At 41.2% G+C, this 15624-nt stretch overlaps 4 protein-coding genes across 5 annotated transcripts; all 4 read right to left on the minus strand.

Moving 5' to 3' along the window:
• Window positions 1–290: 290 nt before the first annotated feature.
• LOC137722843 (BRISC complex subunit Abro1-like protein) lies at window positions 291–3416 on the minus strand. The gene is made up of 3 exons (XM_068461945.2): window positions 2433–3416; window positions 1928–2018; window positions 291–830 (listed from the first exon to the last, which is right to left on the minus strand). Exons 1-2 carry the CDS (start codon window positions 3330–3332, stop codon window positions 1962–1964), a joined length of 957 nt encoding a protein of 318 aa, XP_068318046.1. The 5' UTR covers window positions 3333–3416; the 3' UTR covers window positions 291–830; window positions 1928–1961.
• A 1664-nt stretch (window positions 3417–5080) lies between these two features.
• LOC137723386 (probably inactive leucine-rich repeat receptor-like protein kinase IMK2) lies at window positions 5081–8168 on the minus strand. Its single transcript, XM_068462577.2, has 2 exons — window positions 6060–8168; window positions 5081–5937 (listed from the first exon to the last, which is right to left on the minus strand). Exons 1-2 carry the CDS (start codon window positions 7921–7923, stop codon window positions 5315–5317), a joined length of 2487 nt encoding a protein of 828 aa, XP_068318678.1. The 5' UTR covers window positions 7924–8168; the 3' UTR covers window positions 5081–5314.
• Window positions 8169–9321: 1153 nt separating this feature from the next.
• LOC137722745 (PRA1 family protein B4) lies at window positions 9322–10771 on the minus strand. The gene has a single exon (XM_068461824.2). The coding sequence runs from the start codon at window positions 10368–10370 to the stop codon at window positions 9696–9698; it is 675 nt and encodes a 224-aa protein (XP_068317925.1). The 5' UTR covers window positions 10371–10771; the 3' UTR covers window positions 9322–9695.
• Window positions 10772–11879: 1108 nt separating this feature from the next.
• On the minus strand, window positions 11880–13964 carry LOC137721913 (uncharacterized). 2 transcript variants are annotated; one of them, XM_088692804.1, is made up of 4 exons: window positions 13765–13964; window positions 12447–12647; window positions 12296–12354; window positions 11880–12161 (listed from the first exon to the last, which is right to left on the minus strand). In XM_088692804.1, the coding sequence occupies exons 1-3, from the start codon at window positions 13873–13875 to the stop codon at window positions 12301–12303; spliced, it is 366 nt and encodes a 121-aa protein (XP_088548930.1). In that variant the 5' UTR covers window positions 13876–13964; the 3' UTR covers window positions 11880–12161; window positions 12296–12300. The 2 variants fall into 2 exon arrangements, with proteins under 2 accessions (XP_088548930.1, XP_068317038.1); XM_068460937.2 differs by lacking the exon at window positions 12296–12354 and having other exon boundaries at window positions 13765–13961.
• Window positions 13965–15624: the final 1660 nt, after the last annotated feature.

Below are 15624 nucleotides of genomic sequence, written 5' to 3' on the forward strand. Positions count from 1 at the left end.
ACTTGTGGTACCTACCTATCCATATGTAACATGTGACGTGCTCCTTTTTTAATCGCTAAGACTTTTGTTTCACCATTTTGACATCTTAACTAGGACGGGAGCATAATGTATAACCAACCATCTGCAGTTTTGGTACCCGGGACGTTATAAGATTCGAACATAGGACCGCTTATGGGGAGATTCTCATATCGAGAGGACCGAAAATGTGAACGAGGAGAGATCACCTACTATGTCCTACGTGCTCTTTGCAACTGCTCCGTTATAAGTAAATAATATCGTTAATACAACGCTTTGTTTGTTGCGTTACTCTTTTTTTCGAATAGTTTTATAAGATGGCATCATAACGTAACAAGAGCAATGCTTTGGGTCAGTTGTCCACACGACGCGTTCGTGAGTAGGAAATTATCACGTAACAACACTACACAAAACAGGAGAGAGTTCCTACAAATTCAACATCGCCTCATCAAAGGATAAATTCTACCCTACAACCGAAGGTATATCTTCTTGTGTCTTTCCCTGGGCCATGGTTGAAGAAGAAAAGATAAAAACACTGCACAATCCATTTGCTTTCATCTTGCTTGTATAAATCGGAGTGATTGTAACAAACACATGGATAATACACGGGACATGATACGGCAAAAGCAGCGTACAAAAGGACATCTTCAACTACCACCAAAACATGCCAACCATATGACTACACAAACACTGCCATGGTTCCTACAGATTTTCATCTCAGAAAGTCGTTGACCGTATGATTCATCAAAAAGCAATGCCATGGCTGCTAAATCTTACATACATCAGCTAGCACACCCACCGAGTTGGGCATTCTCCTGTATCCAGTGATTCCAACAGAAAAACCAACACAAAGTGAGACTTAGAAAGCACGACACGCGTCTAGGATAAACTTAATCTTTACCATGAACGATATTCGCTGATTCCAAACGAAAATCAGGAATACACTCAAAATACAATGCGATTCCACACAAGGGAAATTATTAGTTATCATCGTAGAAAAGAGAATGAGGGTCACCTTATAAGGGAAACCAAATTTTTTTTACAACCATTAAAAGACGAAGATTAATGAAAAGGGGTCAAATTTACAGAGGGTGCGTACTGGGCAAGAGCAAGTTAGCATAGCCACAGTGCATCTGCATGCATGTCTCACAAAAGTAATCGTCAACTGTAGTGTACAGCATACAAGGCAGATTCGAGAGAATCTATAAAAAGTCGACCTAGACATATGATATTTGGTGCTAAAGGACGTGGACAAGCTCAGCTACCAGAAAAGAACTCTAAGAGGGACTAGAATCTGGACTTTAGTAAGAAGAGATATATTGACACTTTAAATTCATACGGAAATACTGCATGATCAATATGTAAAACAAGGAACACAAAACGATGTCGAAGAAGCAAAAACAAAAACAGAATCAGGAGACAATACAAAACATGAGAGTATTGGTCATATATGCAAATGTTAAGCTGTGTATAGAATTCAAGCCTATTGGAACCAAAGGGGCTTGTACAGGTTGATGTCACAGACTCACATTTGATATACTCCACATTAAATGGCAAGGGACTCTGAATCTCTCACTTTCCACGATCTCACAGTTGTGAACAACACCACTATAATCTATTTTAAGGTTTAAAATAAAAAACCCACCTCAATGAGAGAATTGAGGAGCCTATGAATTTTCAACCACGCGTACAGGGGTTCGAGAGTTTCCCATCAGGTGTAAGCCTTTCACGCGAAAGCGTACGCTTTGCGTTAAGGCGGTCGCTATTTGACCAAGTCTTATGGCTTTTGGTGTCTGCCTACAATACTTGATTCTTTTTATTGGAAACTAAAGTAAAATATCATGTATTCAAACTGTATGAATATAGGAATTAAAATAAACTGGCCGGAAAAAAGAAAATTAACCAAACTCACCACCCAGAAAACGCCACCAGCTAGAATTGCGCAATTACTCCAAGCCAGCAGACCTAGCAGCTTTGTACCTTAGCTTCCTATTGTGATTTTCCTGCCAAGATTTTCCAAAAGAATGAGTTAACTTCCTAATATGGGATGCAAAGCACACAACTGACATCACTAACATTGAAAATTCATGATTATTTGACGGCATTGACAAAATTCCATCAAGTCTCACACGAAGTTCTTGAAAACTCACTAATTTCAGTAAAGGCAATCGTAGCATACAAACTCAATATTTCAAATGACAAATTCATTATTAATTGACTGCATTGACAAAATCCCATCCACAATTTACTTGCAATTCTCCGAAAATTTACCATATTCAGTAAACAAAAAGGCAATCATTGCACACAAACTCGATATTGTAAATGACATATCATGATTGTTTGACAACATTGACAAAATCCCAACAAAATTCACATGGAATTCTCCGAAAATTTTACTAAATTCAGCAAGTGCTCACCTGCTCAAGAACCTTGGCGGAGCTCTGCTCAACGAGCCTGGTCAAAGTTTCAATCTTGACAAGCATTTTCTCATACAAGTCCTCGACGCCGGCGGTGTAATTCGCGGCCTCCGAACCCATCAGCCTACTGAGACTTCCAACATCCAAACCCTCACTGCACATATCAAGTTCGCTCTGATCCTTGTTGTGCTGCTTGAGTTGATCTAAGCTCTCCTCTCCCCTGTCGACATTCATCGGCGAAACCCTAAGCTCGCAGGGCAAAATTGGGAACGGCGAGCTAGGGTTGAAATTCCCGTAATGGGCTCGGAACGCGGGCCCAATGTTGACGATCTGGATCGATTTCGGCTCGAAGGAGTGCTTGGATGGCCGGAACTGATAGGCACGGTACTCGTGAGTGTGGATGGTCTGATCGGTGACCGGAGAAGCGAAGAGGAGAAAGAGGGAGGGGGTGAGAGTTGGGGCGGCGGCGGAGCTCTCGGGAGGGTTTTGGATTGGGAAGTTGAGAGTGGGGTTGGAGGAAAGGGAGTTGGAGACTGAGAATTCTCGGAGGGAGGGGCGGAGGTGGGTTCTACGGCGGCCGGAGAACCAGCCGAGGAGGTGGGAGGAGGGGGATTGGGCCTGCTGGGCTTGGACGAGGCGGCGGAGGGAGAGGGGGTCGACCCGGCCGGAGGAGTTGTAGAAGGAGAGGGTGGAGCCGGAGCAGAAGAAGGCGGTGACGGTGGCGATGAGAGTGGCGGAGGAGGTGGAATTGGGAGAGTCGTCGGTGAGGGTAGGGGGTATGTGGCTGACATGGCCGAAGATCAGGCCGTCGACGGAGCCTGGGGAGGTGGAGAAGCGTTGGATCGTGGAGGCCAGGGCTGGGCCTGACATCGCTACCTTGTCTAGGGAATGGTCTTCCATTGCATGACCAGATTAGCAGACACAAAGAGAGAGGAGAGAGAATCAAGAGTGCGCGAAACAGAAATGAATTAAATGGCAGTTGGTAGCTCACTGACCGGTTTATTTGTAGATGTTTTATTTTATTTTTTACCCTACAAAAAATGTAAAAAGGGTTTTTTACTTGATTTTCAGAATAATTTTTCAAATTACATGGATTTTTTAGATTAAAATTAGAGAAACATATAGTCGATGCAAATTTTCGCTTTCTCCTTCTTTGACAAAATTGCACCTACAAAACAATCAAAACACTTGGTCAAGGCCAAAAGCTTTATGCGCCCACGATGAATAGGGGGGACTTTGGCCGAATAACCTCTGATGCCAAAATTAGAATTTAGAGAGAAAAATGTTTGGAGAGTTTTTGAGAGTTTTGCAAGAGTGTGTAACTTAGCTTTTTAGAGAAAATGGGGTCCAATTTATAAAGCATGGCCGGCCCTCTTTGGGAGAGAGAGTGGCCGGCCTTTGGGTGTTTTTTGGGGTGTAATGGGTGAGTTATTTGGCAATTAATGGATTAATTAGGTAATAAATCCATTAATTGGCCAATTAACTCAATTTATATGGAATGTTTTGAAGGCTATGGAGTAAATACCTTGTAGGAATATAAGATGAGGATGGATGAAATAATTTTGAATTTGTTACCTATTTTGGGCACTTTTGGCTTGGTTGAGGGCTACTTGCCTGCTACTTGTGCGTAGAAAACCTGGTGTGTCTCGAGGGTAATTTTGTCCTTTTAACCCAAAAATCCACGTGTCGCCTCTTGATTATTTTTGGCTCCACAAATGCCCCTACACATATTTTGGAATGTAGGGTTTATTTCGGTTGAAGAAATTTTTTGTCTGGTTTATGTTCATCACGTTTTTTCTTCTTTATCATTAGATTCACGCAGTTATTTTATCGAACTCTTCACTTGCGATCTAGTCTCTCAAGTCCTTAGTAGAATTTTTCGAAGCCATATATGATGTGCCATTCTCTCGTCTAGTTTCGTGCATGTTGTGATCAAATTCGAATTTAATACCTTTCCATAAGGACAAATTTGAGTGATATCTAGAAGTGAGTGCTTGCTACGTAATAAACTAAATCAACTCCTATAAATTGTTTGTTTGTGCAAGTTCTCTTCTAAGTCTTTAATATTTTCGTGTTATGCAAAGTTGTATTTTCTTAAAGATTCTTAGAGATGGGAAACTAAGGGAAACTAATTTCTACTTTTTCAATTTATATTGGAAATAATTAAACACACAACCATATACTTATCAAAGGTAAGCAACGGTGGTGAATTCTAAGGCTGCTGCTAGTTTTATCATTAGAAACGAGACTGGAGACCCTATTGTTGCTGGTGCTAGGTCCTTGGGTGAAAGTTCAATTTGTCTTGCTGAATGCTTGGCCTTGAGGGATGCATTTTGGTTAGCGAGAAGAAGTTTCAAGAAAATCTGCGTGGAAGGAGACTCTAAGTTGGTGATTGATGCTATTACGGGATCTTGTATTGTTCCTTGACATCTCATTGATGATATCAAGGATATTGCAAAATACTTTGAGTACATTTTCTGGACACGTGTATAGAGAACTGAATTTTTTGTCGGATGCGATTATCAAGGCTGAATTTCATTATATATTTGATTGTATGAGAACTGGTTGTAATCGTGATCACTATTTAATTTATGTGTTTTATTTATTTATTTTTTTTGCATAAAAGAAAGTTAAGAAATCTCATAATATAACATAATAAAACATTCATTCTTCTGCTTTGTTAACAGAAACACAACTTGAAAGAGTAGATTATTATCCCCAACAAAAAGAATAAAAAAATATAACTAAATCCTGTATTTACATATACCAAAGAATATAATTTAATTTTAATGCCTATACCTCCTCCTAATCCTATGAACAAATTAAGTGATAAGATAACAACAAAACCCACATTTATCCCAAATAAAGTAATAAACCCTTTTTTACTCAGCTTCTTGTGGTGGTACTTCAGCTCCTCCTTCAGCTGCAGAACCACCAGTTGCCTGATCAGGCTTAATCTCCTCCAGCTGCTGCAGAACCTGCTGAGCTTCCGGCCGCGCAGCCGGCGATGGATCCACACAATGCAGAGCCAACTTCAATGTGTTAAGCAGCAGGTCACCTATGGTTTGCACATCCCTCACGAGCTCCAAGTCAAAAACTTCATTTGTCCACTCCTCTTTCACAATTGATGCCACCCACTGGGGCAAATCCATGCTGTTCATCGGTTCCCCGGGGGATTTTCCTGTCAGGAGCTCCAGTATGAGCACCCCAAGGCTGTACACATCAGTCTTTGTTGTGGCCTTCTTGGACTTTGAGAGCTCAGGTGCGTTGTAGCCGAGAGTTCCTGCGGTGGCGATCACAGTGGTGTTGGCGGCCGCAGTCATGAGGCGCGAAAGGCCAAAGTCTGCAATGTGAGCATTGGTCTGCTCATCAAGTAGAATGTTGCTGGATGTGAGATTGCCATGTACAATGTTCTCGTCGTTGTGGAGGTAGCATAGTCCACGAGTGATGCCGATCGCTATGTTCATCCTTGTTGGCCAATCAATGATGGTGTCTGGCCCTCGAGCTGCATAAGAAATATACATCATAAACATAAGATGGTTAAGGGGTTAGAAGTGCTTTGCGACAACTAAAAGCGCTTAGGCATGTCATCAAAGGAAATAGATGAGCATAGTTGAATCAACTTACCATGAAGGAAAGATGCAAGGCTACCCTTAGACATGTAATCGAAGACGAGAAGCTTCTCTCCCTTAGGTCCCAAGTAATAAGCCCTCAGAGCCAAGAGATTCGGGTGGCGAATCTTCCCAATTGCTGCAGCTTCAGTTTCGAATTCCTTCTGACCTTTCGTTGTCTTTTCCCTCAATCTCTTCACCGCAACTTCATTTCCTTCCTCTAATGTTGCCTTGTATGCAGTCCCATATGTGCTCTTCCCCATTATTTCAGCAGTGGCACACAGCAGGTCGTCAGCTGTGAAAACAAACGGCCCATCAAAGTGAACAAGCTTCCCACCCGCTTCACCGCCATATTCAACTCCGGTACCACCAGGAACTGCCTTGGCAGCGATCCCAGCATCAGCGGCTTGCTTAGCCGTTGTACCATTCATTCCTTTTGAAGCAGACCTTTTCCTGACCAAACAAACAAGCAGAATGCAGCAGAGTAGAAGCAGAACCGCCAGGAGGGAACCCGCCGCTATGAGAATTTTGTCCTTCGTACTAAGTTTGTGGTGATGTTTTTTCTTCAAAGGCTGCTCTGTTGGCGGAGAAGATGGAAGAATCTGAGGCGGGGGAGAAGAACACGGAGTTGAAGCGCTGTACCCGCACAGCTGAAGATTGCCCGCAAAAGAGCTAGAATTGAACTTTTTCGAGAGGAGAGAAGGGACGGGGCCAGAGAGATTGTTGTGAGAAACATTGAAGGAAGTGAGATTGGCTAGGCTGGAAAGTGAAGGAGGAATTTTACCACTGAAGTTGTTTTCGGATAAGTCGAGTTGGTAAATTCCAGAGATATTGCCAACAGATGCTGGAATGTGGCCACTGAAATTGTTTTTCTTCAAGTTAAGTACGGAGAGGTTCTGCAACCTTTCCAGGCCTTCCGGGATTTGGTTATTGAGGCGGTTGCGCTCAAGGTTCAACGAAACAAGGGAGGAGAGGTTGGAGAAGCTAGAAGGGAAGCTGCCATTGATGGCATTGTTGGATAAGTCTAGCTTCTGGAGCCTTGTGAGCTCCCCTATTTCGTCGGGAATGGTCCCGGAAATCTGGTTGTTGTTCAAATAAATCTCTTCAAGAAAACCTAATTTGCTCAGAGAACTTGGAATGGTTCCGGAAATCAGATTATTATCAAGGGTCAGGATCGTAAGTTTGTAACTATGATTTCGATTTCCAGCACCCCAAGTGCTTGGAACAGGACCAGAGAGGTTGTTGTGTTGGAGGGCAAGGATGATGAGGGAAGGGGACTTGGTGAGACTAGTTGGGATGAAACCCGAAAGCGAATTGAAGCTCAGATTAAGTCTGTACAGCTTGGTAGAATTTGCAAGACTAGAAGGGATTGTACCTGTAAGCGAATTATTGCTCAAATCAAGAGTTTGAAGAAGAGGGCAGTTACCAATCGAAGGCGGGACAGAACCCGAAAGCCGGTTGTTGAAGAGGTAAACCCCTCTGAGATTGGGAAGGAAGCCAAGAGACAAAGGGACAGGGCCAGCCAAGACATTGTCGTGCAGGCTGAGCTTCCGAAGCGCTTGCAGCTGCCCAATCTTTTCCGAGATTCTGCCCCCGAGCCTCTTCCACGGAAGCTGGATTGCAATGACCTGTCCGTTCACACACTTGATCCCTGCCCACCCGCCCAAGCAAGCTCCATGTCCGCTGTCGTTCCAGCTGCGCAGTACACCGGTGAAATCAACAAGCTCGCGCTTGAATGCTCGAAGAGCTTGGTAATCAGACTGAGTCACAATCACTCCATCATTCCCTCGCTGGCCCGAAACAGGCTGGTAAGTGACAATTAATAGCTGAACAAAGAGTAAGGCATGGATGACAAACAACAACTTATTTTCCATGAACATCGAAGGACTGCAAAGTCCACGAAGATTCGAAGATGCTGGAGAAAACAAGCGAATGGAAACCCGAAGAGAAGATTAAAGGAGTGAGCTTTTTTCGGGTTGAGCTCAAGTTGTGAACTTTTTTATTTTTTGTGCAAGTGAAGAAATGAAATGGAAGATAAATAAAGAGGGAGAAATATCTGGGTGAGGGAACAAGTGAGGTCGGAGACAGAGTCAATTCTTCATGTTTTGTTTATCAGTTAACGGCTAGTTTTTTTTGTGTCGTGGGGTTTCCACCGTATAACGGCTTGGGTTGAAAAACGTGGGTCTTCTCTTCACTTGACTGGAATCCAACGGCTATATTATTATTTGGCATCCAATTCCAATCCAATGCTGCAAGTATGACGAAATGACCATAATAACCTCGAGCTATGCGGAAGTACAAAACTTTTGCAGACGTCCTAGGTTGGTTCGAGATCAATGATGCCCCCTAAAAGTTTTTCCTTTTACCCTTTGGGTGGCAATGGCATCAGCATGAATGAATGTTTATAGCATCGCACTTGTTTTCTGGGAAAACTATAGAAAGTTACTCTATCTGGTTCCCCTGATCGTCGTCAAAAGCGTGATGATAACAGAGTTGGATTTCATCCCGAAAGCACACGGTCTGGTAATCGCATTTGTAATTTTCTTCCACAACACAATCTGCGGTGTAGAATGTAGATTACTTATTCTAAAAGCATTGTTATTTAACATGGCCCCGAACAACCAAATCAAATGCGTAAACTTGGAAGAGCCAAAAACTTCTGCTTGATATAAACATATCAAAAGGAAGAAAAAGAAGGCTACTTTCTCCCTCTTCTAACAACAAGAACACAAACAAGGGCAGAGGAAGAAAACCCAGATTTAGCATTGCACAAACAGATAACAACTCGATCGTTCCACGCCCCCATCAGCGTTCCAGTAAAAACCATATACCGCTAAGACAATGGTACACGAATTATGCATCCATAGAATAAAAATCAAGAACGAAAAGATTTTCATCACATCGTGGATGAGGATATGCTTCCATGATAACCGAATTCTAACCCATCATCAGGACCGGGTATCAGCAATGGCATTGCATATATCATGATCCATACTTGCAAAAGCAAAATGAAACCTGATTGAGGCATGTTTGCTGACTATCACACAGATGAAAACATCATTTTTGATCGAAAAAGACGTTATCGACTACATGGACAATAGATTAATCGGCAATCTTCCTAACAAAAGCAAAACCGAAATGGTAACAATGTAGCTGATAACAATCTCAAACAGAGGAAAAGTATCAAAGACTGCAATCTATTGATTAGATCAAAGACATTGTAGAAGATACTAACATTCATGCACTCATACAAATTAACTAGCCGAGGCATTCGGGTCTGAACAACGGTTCATAGAGATGAACCCAGAAGATGCACATTGCAGATTTGCAGATAGAACAAAAAGAAATGATCTGTAGCAATTAAAATTCGCATTTGACAAAACCAACTGAAGAAATTTAAGGGGACAAAAGTTCGATTGATAGATCTACCAAGAACCATGAATAGACATGAATTCGCTATCTAATCAGAACTAAAGTACACAGATCCATACAAATTGGTCAATAAAATCCACCCTACATATATTTACATAACAAAAACTTCAAATTTATTAATTTTTTGTGGTTTTGAGAGCAAGGTTTTATGTCAATTCAGCTAATTATACCATCATGATCTTGATCGCGATCTAATCACAATGTGGGGAGATAAATCAGATCAACCGCGAGCGGCGACGACGGCTGGCGATGTGGCGGCAGCGACATTGGAAGCAGCGCCGTTGAGGAAGGAGAGGAAACCGGTGGAGGCGGTAGGCTCTTGCTCGTCAAGGAAGAGGTCCTCGGGAACCCTAAAGGCGCCGTGAGCGAAGACGACTGCGGCACCGACGACGAGAGCGGAGATGAGGACGGATCCGACGGATGTGAGGAAGACGACGAAGACGGAGAGGGCGGTGAGGCCCAAGAGGGTCTGGGTGTCGGAAAACGTGCGGCCGAAGATGACGAGGGGCTGATCGGAGGGGCGGAAGAGGTAGAGGAAGAGCCAGGCGGCGAGGAGGCCGAGGAGGACGAGGAGGGAAAAAGGGTGGGTGAAGAGGGAAAGAGCGACGGTGAGGGCGAGAACGGCGAGGTAGTTGACACGGAAGTAGGAGTAGTTCTTGCGAACGCGGACGGTGGCGTCGGAGAAGGATTCTGGCTTGGCGAAGGCGGATCGGTCGAGGAGCTCGGACCAGGGGCGGCGCTGGGCGAGGGCGTTGCGGCAGGTGTCGGAGATGTGGTTGATGAAGGCGCGGAAAGCCGGGGTAGCGATGGGAGCCTGGGACTGGGCCGTGCCGCCGCCGATGGCTGTTGCGGTTGTAGAGACCGGGAGGAGCGGCGGGGGTGTCGGAGTCGACATTTTACGTTCTGGTGTCGGTGGATCTGGATTTTCTGTCTCGGATCTCTCAGATAACTTTTTGGGGGAATTTGTGGAAAAAATTTAGGGGGGTTTTGGTTAAATAACGGGGGACGGAGAGGGGCTAAGTTTAGAGGACTTGTGAGGTTCTGCTTGCTTCGTCGTTACGTTTCGCCGACGGAAAGTCAACGACGAAAACCAGGTCAAAGATATTTTGACAGCCCGATTGGTGAAAGGTGGCCTTTCTTCTTCTTACTGTTTGCTCGGAGGGTTGTACTTGTATCGTTTGAGGGCCTCTCGGCCGCGTAAATCGTCAGAATCCAAATGGACGGCGTAGATGTAGAAGGAACTTAGTTGAACTCTCTTCCACTCGTTTTCTTGTTTTTATTTATTTATTTACCATTATATATATTTTTTCCTTTAACTTCATAGCTAATTAAAAACATTCATCTTGAATCTAGGCGAGAATTTATCGTTTATAGTCAAAATTTAGCTCTTAAATTCATAAATATCAATTTTTATATAAACTCTCTAATCTACCTAAAACGTCACATTAATATACCAAAATACCCTCCTAATTACAAAACCACACACCAAAGAGGTGTTTTTTTTTGTTCGTTCTTTTTCGTTCATTTTCAATTTAGGGTTCTATATTGTAATTCGAAAATATACAAAGAGGATGAACTTGAGAAGGAGGGTATTTGTTCTGACGGAATTGAGCCCATTATATTCTCAAGTTCATTTCATAATTGACAAACTTACAACCAAGACCATGAAGAAAATTACACAAGAAAATTACACAAAAATACAATTTATGTATGTTTTTGTGTAAGATTCAATTGGTATTTTGCATAAAGTTTCATGGAAATTGCCATTAATGGTCTCATGGCATTCTGCATATTAGTTGGATCACCAAAATCAGATTAGCGATTTAATCAAGAGATGGATATTGAGCATGAAAGGTATGCCCAATCCAGCAATTATAACACGTTTGGATCCTTTTGATTTAATGGCCACTGCCATGGCTCCCACCTGTTCTAATAATCTAATTTATTCTTTGAACTTTATACTAGTGGTAGAGTTCTTCGAATTTTACACTTAGGATAGACAAGCAGAATGCGTTTCCATCTTTGCAATGGTGCAGCTAACGTATATTCACGGTGTCTTCCATGTTCAACCATGGCTGTAACTAATATACATTCATGCATGTCCAGGTTACCATTCCCAAAACCTCATTAACAATAACACAAGATTTGAAAGGGTTTTGACGTAACTAGTGTAAATTTTAAGGGCAATTGGGTCTATTCAAGTGGAATTTTGGCTATATTCGAAATATTTTATAAAAACTAACAGTTTTGAATTTACATGTTAATTTGCAAGAAACTATGCCTATTCTGCATCGAGAAAGTCCGATTTCTAATATAGACTTTGAAAACAAATCCGAGTTTAAGATATAGAACAGACCCGGACAGATGCAAACACCAGATAAAATTGATGAACATAACACCAGGATTGCCAACTATGGGTTCCATAACATCATTGATCAGTACCAGATGAAAACAACTTATGCCAAACAGAGAATACAACAAGCCTTCAAACATTCCATTAGGTTCTACTTAAGCATACATACGGAAAATGACAATAAAGTCGTCTGTGATTTCAAAGTACCGTGATAATAATACGAAATCACCACTATATATAAAGCTGTCTGAAAGTTCATGGCGAACTTGAGACATTGTTCAAATGGTAAAACGTACTCTAAAAGGTAGACCCGTTCCATCCAAAGTTGGAACCCTGCAGAATAGCAAACATCGGAATCATCAAACATAGGAACAAGTAGAATAAATTGCTACTAAACATGAGTTTGGTTCCTGCGAGAAGCTAAAAGGAGCAGTGCTTGAGGTTTTAAATAGTAAAGATTTATTTACATGATCTAGTTCTGGTGTAAAGCATGCAAACACTGTGCATATTCTTGACTCTGATGGGCCTAAACAAACAGGAAGAATGCAATGAGAAGAAGCCATGCATATGCAAATGACCCTTTCTATGGAAAATTAAAAAGGCGAGATGTTGGCTTGCCTTGGTGTCATAGAACTTGAGAAAAAATCGTGACTTGGGCACAGACAACTTTGTCTCAAGAATTGCGGCAATTGCAGCACTTAGCTTCTTGTTCACATCAGGATTAAGGCCACCGATGGAGACCAACTCAGCGTATGCAGCTGGCTGCTCAGTCCCACCAAAAGATATGGGTACTGATCCCTTCAGCACAATCATCACATACTGCATATCAACACATTCGACAAGAACAACATCAACCAAAGGATAAAAAGTTTAACCCCAAAAAGTCACTATGAACTTAAAATGAATAATTCTCGTCCAATATCAGTAGAGCATTAATTTTTTTTCTCAGCTAATTCAGGGATAAAACGACATTGAAGTTATCATCAAAAGGCATGCCTATGAGGCTATAACTCAAGGGAAGTGATTTTCGCACACCCTATTTCTCCTCCTACACACCCTGCTTATGGCCTTTCGATTGAATAAATTAAAGGATAATCAAGGGACAGAAATAACCAAGCTTGTACAGAGGAGAAAACTATTGTCCGAAAATCATTTTCCTAAGTCTATTATTACCCTCATCCATGACTAACATTCCTTCTGGGAGTGGTTACAGCAGGACAAAAATCACTTCTAGTGTGATCAGCAAAATTGAAAAGTTCTTAAGTGATTACAGGCAGGCATTAAACCTAAGGCTATTCGACCGACAAAACATAAGAATTAGTGCGAGCTGAAAAATACATTTTTCTTTCTATTATAAGTGAAAAGGGAAGGAGAAAGGATATTGTATCTATCTCGAGTTGCTCTCTCATCCAGGCGATTTGTTCTATTCTCATTTCTCTCTGAGGTCGGGTGCTGGTAGGTGAAGCATCTAGCTAGGGGTTTGAGTCGAATCGCTGAAAGGCCTTGGTTACTAATTCTCCAATTTCGTATAACAAGCCCGAATAACTACGTTGTCTCCAAAACAAAACAAAACAAAACAAAAATCCACAATCCCTAACAAGTTCAACTTACTAAGTAATTTTTACCTTTTTTCTGAATGCTCAAGTTATACATCCTAAAAGTACAGAAATTACTTGGTCATCCCCCAAAACTACCTAGTCGAAATCCCTGAACAAATAGTGTAAATTACCAAAACGATTTACCCTAGTTTTGTTTTAGCAAATATGTACCTAAAACCAAGCTAATTCACATATATACTCTTAATTCATCAAAAATTAATGAAACTAATTTAAAATATGAACACAGAAATACATGAAATTTACAATTTAGGACAAATATTCTAAAATATCAGTAAAATGTTTGTAAATGTCTGAGAGAGAGAGGGAGAAAGTCGTACAGCCTCGGGTTTGCCGATGATCTTGGCGACGGTGGAGGTGGCTTCGGAGAGGATGGCAGAGGTGTCGACGCCTTCCAGGTTCACGTTCGCTGAAATGTTCAGGCACGGCATCGTTTCGTCTTCCCGAACCTTCTCTCTCACTCTCTCTGGCTGTTTTCTGCAAATGCGTTGGTAAACAAAAACCCTCACTCTCTCTCCCGTTCTGTTGTAAGGAGGGAGGATAATATCCAAAATGCCCCTTGTGGGTCCGGCATAATATTTTCACTCTTTGGGCCCATTCTAGTACATCAGATCCGATGATCGGCCCATAAGAGGGGAAAGCACAACTCTGTATTTGCATTTCTGGGCCTTCTCATGTTTAGTTTAAAAGTCCTTCAGTTGAGTAAAATTGGGCTGAAATTTGGGCCTACTGGTTAGAAATCTAAGTCTTGTTTGGTATCTTTTTGGGTTGAAATACGGCCCAAAAGCGGAGTGAATCGACATCATCAACGTGTGAATATTCCTGTACCAACCTTGCTAGTTCTAAGAAATGGAACAATGGACAAAGTGATATAAGTATCTAACACAAAATGAATTAGCAATCGTGAAGATGTCCAAAATCTTCCAAAAACCAATACAAAACTTCATGATCTAGTGTGAAATACTTTCAACACCCTCCCTAACGGAAGGTGCCTGTTGAATTTAATATACGGAGAAATTCTAGCAGTCAAAATTGTCACACCCTAAAATTCGAGGTGCATTAGGGGAACAAAAAAAAAAAAAAAAAAAAAAAAACAAGGTGGTAGTTGAAGAGTGTAAATAAATTATTAAAAAAAAAAGAGTCAGACAAGAAAATCTAAACTCATCAAATCAAATACGAGGAAAGTGGAAAGCTACTAGTGAAACTTTAAGATTCAATAATAAAGCGCTTCCTGTTGTACGCATAAAACGACATGTAGCATAAAATTCATTAAAAATATCTCGTTTGTCCAATGAGTGTGAAATTTTTCCAGACTCATAATAGACATACAGGGACTAACTTGAGTCAAGGTTCTGTGGGTTTTTGAGTAAAAAAACTGAAGTCTAAAACATGCATACCGAAGTTTTTCCAACCTTTCGAACAAGATATCCGTCATCCGCTATATTTAGTCTCACTTGTCCCAAATTTACATGTGATTCGTATATCATCTCTCGTTGTACAATTTGACTAGTTTGTCACAAAACATGTGAATAGTACAACCCTCCTCCTCATAGAGAGGAAAACTACTTCTCCCTAAAATATGCGTATGGTATGGTCCAGCCTAACACCACCCGGTGGTGAATGCTATGTAGCTGGGACGCATAAATGGTAAACTTTCCGGATTCAAAAGCAACGGTGCAATGAATTTCATCTTTTTTTTTTGCACATCACTCAATTGTCATATCTTTCGAGGTGCTATTATCTGCAATTTAAAAAGAATTACGCTCATGAATTATGTACTTTTTTTTAATATATTTTTTGGAAATATATATATATATATATATAATTTAAAATGCGTAATAAGTTTTTTGAAATGTCAGTAATAATTTTTTTTTTTTCTCGTGAATTTTCCGTTGGTGGTGGTGGGTGGGACCCAATTCTCTTTTCTCTCTTTCATCTATGATTCCACCATTTGGGACTTGAGTTGAGATCGTACAGGACTACTTTATGAAGCATTTTTGTTTCTAAGGGCATTTGTTAGAAACACATTGAAAATTTTTATTAAAAAATGCAAGTGCAAGTGCTTTTTAGAAAAAGCAATAGGGAGTGCTTTCTAAATGATGGTTTTTTTTTTTCTTTTTTTTTTTTTGGAAAGACCTCCTATGTAGCAAATTCATTGTCTTTTCCCCAACAAAAGCAAA

This window comes from Pyrus communis, chromosome 4 (genome assembly GCF_041283825.1).
Source record: "Pyrus communis isolate YQ-2024b chromosome 4, ASM4128382v1, whole genome shotgun sequence".
Taxonomy (NCBI): domain Eukaryota; kingdom Viridiplantae; phylum Streptophyta; class Magnoliopsida; order Rosales; family Rosaceae; genus Pyrus; species Pyrus communis.